The 7,276-nt window shown below is 54.8% G+C and overlaps 3 protein-coding genes across 5 annotated transcripts; 2 read left to right on the top strand and 1 right to left on the bottom strand.

Annotated features, from left to right (window-relative positions):
• Positions 1-333: 333 nt before the first annotated feature.
• Positions 334-931, bottom strand: KVP18_004938 (uncharacterized protein; the record flags this gene model as incomplete). Its single annotated transcript, XM_067958036.1, has 2 exons — positions 334-514; positions 543-931. 2 exons carry the CDS (start codon positions 929-931, stop codon positions 334-336), a joined length of 570 nt encoding a protein of 189 aa, XP_067812660.1.
• Positions 932-950: 19 nt separating this feature from the next.
• KVP18_004937 (uncharacterized protein) lies at positions 951-2,588 on the top strand (the record flags this gene model as incomplete). The annotated part of the gene is made up of 1 exon (XM_067958035.1): positions 951-2,588. One exon carries the CDS (start codon positions 951-953, stop codon positions 2,586-2,588), a length of 1,638 nt encoding a protein of 545 aa, XP_067812659.1.
• Positions 2,589-5,935: 3,347 nt separating this feature from the next.
• KVP18_004940 (uncharacterized protein) lies at positions 5,936-7,242 on the top strand (the record flags this gene model as incomplete). 3 transcript variants are annotated; one of them, XM_067958042.1, is made up of 4 exons in its annotated part: positions 5,936-6,009; positions 6,038-6,123; positions 6,163-6,823; positions 6,852-7,242. In XM_067958042.1, the coding sequence occupies 4 exons, from the start codon at positions 5,936-5,938 to the stop codon at positions 7,240-7,242; spliced, it is 1,212 nt and encodes a 403-aa protein (XP_067812666.1). The 3 variants fall into 3 exon arrangements, with proteins under 3 accessions (XP_067812666.1, XP_067812664.1, XP_067812665.1); XM_067958040.1 differs by lacking the exons at positions 5,936-6,009; positions 6,038-6,123; positions 6,852-7,242 and having other exon boundaries at positions 6,246-6,827; XM_067958041.1 differs by lacking the exons at positions 5,936-6,009; positions 6,038-6,123; positions 6,163-6,823 and having other exon boundaries at positions 6,883-7,242.
• Positions 7,243-7,276: the final 34 nt, after the last annotated feature.

The following is a 7,276-nucleotide window of genomic DNA, read 5'->3' as shown; positions in this document are numbered from 1 at the left end:
GTTTTGCTCGGCGAACTGCTTCCAGCAGCACCAATGTGTCAAGGAGGAAGGCGAGGTCGAGGCTGCTACCGCACCCCATGACCCTGACGAAGAGGAGTTGGCGGAGGACGAGCAACAGAGACTAAGTGAGTTTTGGTGACATTCACAATCAGTGGGCAGCCCTGAGGTTAGGGAGTGGCTTGGGTCCAAGAAGCTGCGAGACGCGCTACGCGATGTCGACTCGGCTCCGGACCGCGTCAAGACGCTAGCAGGATACTTAACAGAGTGGGTCGGTAGAGTCCTCCGCAAACAGGGTGGAGTTCGTGGAGTTCACGGACACGCTAATGTCGGTCATCAACGGCAGTGCTTGTCCCGCCCCTGCAGCTTCTCCCGATGGTTCAGCTTCTCCTCCGCGGACAGAAAGTGGTCCGCCTGCATCGTGACAGTCTTGTACCCCCAAGTGAGTTTTTCTCGGTAGGTGTAAGTGCTTTCCGCTTTGTTTACTCGGCTTGTCAGCGCAGAATCGAATTTCTCCCTGCATTGGAGCTCCCGCTGCTACCCACTTATCAACCTCCTCCATCAAATGGTCTTGACGCACGTGGTACTTGGTTTTAGTAAAAATGTCGTCTGGAAAACCTTCGTTGACAGTGAGTGACCGTTGACTCAAGACAGCAACAATCACTCTGGACTCGATAACCAGCGTTTTCGGGTGGAACACCAACAGGCCGTCGCCGGGCTTGCAGATGTCCAAAAAGGCAGTATCGAATCCGTGTACGTGATTTCCAGTAGTCACCAAAGTTCCCGCACCCTCGACAGGATCTACATGACTGTCAGCTCCGATTTTGGACTCGGAGGGCTTCTTTGGGTTAGCGGGCTTCTTCTTTACGGCGCGGTTCTTGAGCTTCAGCTTACCGCCACGAGCCCCCTGGGAATACTGTCCATTGAATTGCATAATTACCAATTCTCTGCGCATGGCATCCCAAGCTGCACAACTGAAAGACCTCGGTAATCAGGCCTTCTCCTCAAAAGACTTCGAGAAGGCCGTGGTCCTCTTCGGGCAAGCAATCGAACTGGACCCCAGCAACCACGTGTTGTGGAGTAACCGCTCAGGTGCCTACGCCTCACTCGGCGACTACGAGAAAGCCGAAACCGATGCACAGAAGTGTGTGGAGCTGAATCCCAAATGGTGCAAGGGCTACAGCAGGCTAGGCCTGGCTCTGATTGAGCAGGGCAAGGTCATGGAGGCAGCCACTGCGTACAAAGCTGGTTCCGAAGTAGACCCCAACAACGCTGCAATTAAAGAAGGCATCAGTCGTTGTCAACAAGCTGCCAGCGGCATGTTCAACAAGGATCAGCTGCTGATGACCATCGCCCGCCAACTGGATGACCCTTTATATCGGCAGTACCAGGAGGAAGACCCAACATTTCTGACTCGTGTTGTGGGTCTCATGCAAAAGCTGATGGAGAACCCTAGCCAAGAGGCTTTACAAATGGCCTTGGTCATGAACCCGGACGAGCGGGTGGCAGCTGCCTGTGCAAAGCTGATGGGCGTCGAGCTTCCACGCGAGCAACAGCCAGCTAAAAAACCAGCCCCCAAACCAAAGGTGACGAAACCAGAACTGTCTCCCGAGGAAGCTGAAGCTGAAGAATTCAAGAATCAGGCCAACGCCCTTTACAAATCGCGCAAGTTCGAGGAGGCCTTAGACCTGTACGACAAGGCTATCGAGAAGAATCCGAAACAGCTGCTTTACGTAAACAACAAAGCAGCAGTATTCATCGAGCAAGAGCGGTATGCCGAGTGTGAAACGCTGTTGCAGAGCGCCCTCGGCCGCCGGTACGATGTCCAGGCAGCGTACGAGACGGTGGCTAAAATCTACAACCGGCTCGCAGTTCTGTACAAGAAGCAAGGTCAGCTGGACAAGGCCATCGAGATGTACGACAGATCTCTTACTGAGGACAACAACCGTCTCACTAGGGCCGCGCTTAAGGAATGCCAGAAACTTCACGAGGAAAACGTGAAGAAGGCCTATGAAGATCCCGTGAAGGCAGAGCAGCACCGCGCGCGCGGAAACGATTTCTTCAAGCTGCAGCAGTTCCCAGAAGCTAAGAAGGAGTACGACGAGGCCATCCGCCGAGACCCCACCAACGCCAAGCTCTACTCTAACAGGGCGGCGGCGCTGACCAGCCTCATGGAGCTTCCCAGCGCGCTGCGCGACGTTGAGGTATGTCTGCGGCTGGATCCTGCTTTTGTGAGGGGATGGAGCCGCAAAGGCTCAATTCACTACATGATGAAAGAGTACCACAAGTCCATGGAGGCATACCAGAAGGGACTGGAGCTGGACCCCAGCAACGCAGAATGCCGATCTGGACTGGAGCGCACCGTTCATCAGATTCAGTCGCAATCTGGTGCTGACCAGATGGATGAGGAGCGCGTGCAAATGGCTATGAAGGACCCTGAGATTCAAAAGATATTGGGGGACCCACAGTTCCAACTGATCCTACAGCAGATTAGCAGCAAACCTGAGCTGGTCAACGAGTATATGCGCGACCCCAAGATTGCTGGAGGCATTAAAAAACTTATCGCTGCTGGGATAGTTAGAGTTGCTTGATTCGAATAAATCGGGCTCTCCACATGATTCATTTACAGATTTTGGCTGGAATTATTATTTCAGAGTAAATGAGACGTCCTCTATTCAGCCGCCCCTTATCTCTGCTGTCGGCCCTCTTCGACACTAACCGGTGTTTTGAATTCTCAAATGCACATTCTGACCTGAGGGCCCCGCAGATGACGCCTCCCGCTGCCATGATATCAGCGGAAAGTCCGGCACGAAAGCCTCCATTGAAAACACGTCCTCGGCACAGTGTGCCCTCTCTTAGTCCGTATGGAATCGATTCCTCAGGATTAGAACAATTTGGGCTGCGTCGGTCAGTGACAGCTGCGCGTACTACGGCGATACCCACGATGAGAGCATCGCCGGGACCGCAGCATGCGCACTACGAAGCCCCTAAAACCGCCCCTCACATCACTAGGAAACACTCTCCACAGGGGGCTCCTCAGTGGGCGACATCGCCAGCGTACAGGACAAGAACAGTGTTCCCACCGACGCTGGTGTCGTACCGCGTCACGGACTATAACACCCCTGTCAACTACCACCCGCCTATTGCCCCAACAGTCCAGCGGCAGACAGCGTATTCTCGCATCTACCCGTCGGCAATGCCGGCGCAAGCCGTCCAGGGTGCCGCACACCACGCTTGGCAGGCACAGAGGTTTACCAGCAGTTCCAACAATAGACTGCCCGTACAGTATCAGTACCCCGCGGATCACACAGTACGCCCCACCAGCGTCTACCGTTCTCTAGCTGATCAGGCTTCCATGTGTACCTCTGTGCCTGGAACTGCCTTCTGGCGCGGGGCCGCTCCCTCAACTGCGCCGCGTCCTGACCTACGTGCTTCGGCTGCCCCCCCAGTGGTTAGGACAACATTACCAGCTCCCCAAGCTGTCTTCCGCCAGCAGCCCGCTTATCGACCTAGCCAGCAGCACGCTTATAGGACTAGCCAACCTCGGACCGACAGAGAGGTCCTTTACTCCCGTTTGCCACAGATCACCCCAGCAGGGCTGGGATCTGTCCACCCTAGGCCGAATAGGACAACCGAGACTTTTCAAACGACAAGCCCTTCGTACGCTAGAAACTCCGAGAGTCGAGTCTTCCCTACCTACCGTCCCTCAGTGGTTCGCGGACAGCACCAGGGCGGCGCGCGGAGTTTGGCTACAAGCAGTGCCACCAGCGCGGGATCTGGGTCCTACACCAAGCTTGCACCAGAACCCAGAACGTATCAGAGACGTCGAGAGGCGCCTTCGACTTGGCAGACAACGACGCACAGAACGCACACCACCCAACCAGCGTCTGCCGCGCATACAAGAGGAGGGATCACCTGGGTGCGGTTACCTGCGGACGCCAGGACCGGTGTCGAAGTGGCTAAGCCCTTGCGGATCATCAGGGCCCCACCACCAAACGTGGTTAGATTGCCTCGCCATGACGAGCATCTCAGCCGGCACACCCCTCAAAGAGGGCGACTCGCCTGGTTCCCTGAGGACTACACACCGACGCACGGAAAGGACGTGGCCGCCTCTCGAGACACTGCTGTTACGGAGTGCAGCTTTGCCTAGCAGACGTTCGCCGACGATTTCAACGCGAGACCCTCTTATGCTCTGTGTAACCTGACTAACTCCATTCTAATGCTATAATGTCTTCTGCCGAGTTGATTTTGCTACTCACGTCTACGCGGCCTGTGCGATTATCTTTTATGAAAATAGGGGAACCAACCGAACGCAAAGTTTTCTCTTTCCGTCTGCTGGAGATTTCTGTTCTCTATGACTTTGCCTTAGGACCTGTGGTTTGTTAAAACTGATGTCACGTGATTACGCGTCAAGAACCCTTTTTCGGCCCCTCAAGCAATCATGTTCCAAACAGTTTCATCTGAATTATAATTCAAAAGCAAATGAGACGACCTCTATTCAGCCGCCCTCTATCTCTGCTGTCAGGTCTCTTCGACACTAACCGGTGTTTTGACTTTTCTTCCGCACATGTCAAGCCCAGAAAACCAGCGCTACCATCCGCCATCTTTGAAGAAACTACCGCTGGCGAACCCCCTGTTAAAGCGACGAACATGCATACAATGGACGGGAGTCGCAGCCCACCACAGCCTACAGGCTCAAAGCTGCGAACTTCGAAGTCGCCACCTAAGGTGATTGAGGCACCAACGGTCGCCAAGACGAGCCGACCACCCATTCAAGCGACCGCCATGGCCGCTGGTGTGTGGACTCATGTGAGTTTTCGCCAAGCTGAAACTGTCCCGAATCCTATGACGACATCCATGACGAGGGTGTCGTCCGGAACGAAACCAGCCAGCCGAAGTTCAGCTTTGAGGGAAAGCTCACCTCCCAACCTGCCGTCGTGGGCGCAGTCTGCTTCGTTGCCTAGTCTCCACCAGGGAACAGTGATGCGTATGAAGGTGCCACCTTTCAAGGCACCCAAGCCTCGTGAAGCGTCGCCAGAGGAGCACTCGACTTGGGTAGCGCCTGTGCAAGGTTATCATGGGTGGAAACCGAATGTGTCATATCGAACATGCGATTCCGTTCCACAAGTCCCCAAGCGAACCGCACCGAATTACCAAACGAGAACAGCCAACGGGTCCAAATGTTATTTACCGTACGAGTACCCTCAGAGATCTTTCGACAGGTCTCTGCATCGCTGCTTTGTCTCCAACGACTACACTAGCAACGGGGCTACAAGGCAACCCCAGTATCAGGTCGCTCAGAGAGGCCTACCTACGCTGTCGGAACAGAAAGGCAGCGAAACCCGAGCATACGAGACTTTGAGGAAGACCTCGAGATGTGGATTCCCAACTCGACTCCAGGCGGCCTCCCCACACCGAACTCGACTCCATGCAGCTTCCCCACGGCCCTTTAACCGCCCCACTCACTCTCACGGTTTGTACCGGGTCGCCCCTCCTGTGGTTCCAACCATGGTTTCTCCGGCGGGATCTACTCTTTATAGATCCCGCTCGTATAACATGGGTGCTGTGGATCCCTCACGGGTAGCTTCTCCAGCGGGGGCTACGCTATACCGGTCCCGCTCATCTCACATGGGGTCGCCTGCTCATTCCATCGGCGTTGCTAGGTACGCCGACGGAAGTCGAGAAGTCCCGAAGGCCGTAAGAGTCATAAGGGCTCCACCACCAAATGTGGTTAGACTGAACGAGGAATCTGCGAGTCATAAAGTGGAGGACCAAGTTCCAGACGGCAGCCCCAGTATACGGACGCCAAAGAGAGGGCGGCTATCTTGGTTCCCCGAGGGATACACGGACTCAGGATCTAGCGGCGCGCCGTACACGCCTAAAAGAGCAGTGATTAAGTCTTGTGTTTAGCCTCGACGTTTGAATCCTCTAATTTCACATGGAAGGTTATCACCCCTTACAGTTGGCGCCCATGCTGGATGTCACGGACAGGCACTTCAGAATGTTTTGCAGGTGGGACTTGGTGAAGGGATTCAACCAGAGGGTTATCGAAGAAGATGCAGATATGGACGGAAATGGTTGTGTCTAATACGGTGGTGTACTCTCCCGAAATTGAAACCATTTTAAGTAGGGCTAGTTCGTGTTTTTCGAGCTCATTCTAGCCAGAGACGAATGTGATTGAACATCCTGTAATATTGCAACTTGGAGGCGACGATGCCCATCAGTTGGCAGCAGCCGCACGGAGAGCAATGGAAATTTTCCCCTTCGACGGAGTCAATCTCAACTGCGGGTGCCCTTCAAACAAGGTCGCAGCCAAGGGTTGCTTCGGGGCCGCTCTGATGAAGACTCCGACTCGTGTCGCTGCTATCGTGGAAACCCTTGCGGAAGTTGTAGACGTGCCCATTTCGGTGAAAACGCGGATAGGTGTCGACGATTTGGACTCGGAAGAATTTCTAAGGGAGTTCATCGAAACGGTGTCAGCTTCAGGGCACGTGCGGCATTTTCAGATCCACGCCCGCAAGGCGTGGTTAAACGGCGTAAACCCCAAGCAGAACCGGTCGGTTCCGGGATTGAACTATCAGCGTGTGTTGGATCTCGTGTCTGATTATCCGCATCTATCCTTCACTCTTAACGGCGGTATAAAGACTGTCCAGCACGTCAAGAGCCTGCTGGAAGAGAATCCCGGTCTCGCAGGCTGCATGATCGGCCGAGCAATACGCGACGATCCCTGCGCATTCGCACATGTGGACTCCGAGCTTTACGGCCAACCCCACCGAGACATTACCAGGCGTCATGTGATGGAATTCTACATAGAGTACCTGCAAGAGTAGGTGATTGGACAGAATCAAACCCAGACTGCACGCCACCGGTACTGTACCAGTCGACATGAAAAGCAACTTCGTGCTAGCAAAGCCTGCTCTTGGCATTCTGACCGGCCTGCCGGGCGCGAAGTATTTCCGCCGCGCCGTAGACTCGGCGGTACGCGTCCAGCAGATACCCGCATACCAGCAGCTGCAACGGGCCATGAGCGACATTGAGCGGCGCTTTCCCTGCCTGTGGGACCTTCCCATTGGCCGGGAGCCGACGCAGCTCAATGCTTACTACCGCAAGCCAAAGGCAGAGCCTCTGACGCTGGAGGAGATTCTGGAGGGCAAGCTGTGGTGGGTGCCAGAACCAAACTACCCTGCACCGCTTAAGGAGGCGTCTTCCCAAGCGCTGTTGGTTGATTCTGTGCAGCCGGCGTGAACTCGTTTCTTCAGCCCGTTCTTCGATGATAGTT

This window comes from the organism of the source record quoted next, assembly GCF_019968955.1.
Source record: "MAG: Porospora cf. gigantea A chromosome Unknown PgA_NODE_143_length_33966_cov_348.443, whole genome shotgun sequence".
NCBI classification, from domain to species: domain Eukaryota; phylum Apicomplexa; class Conoidasida; order Eugregarinorida; family Porosporidae; genus Porospora; species Porospora cf. gigantea A.
The sequence above is the reverse complement of the archived record's forward strand: the minus strand, read 5'-3'. Positions and strand labels throughout refer to the sequence as shown.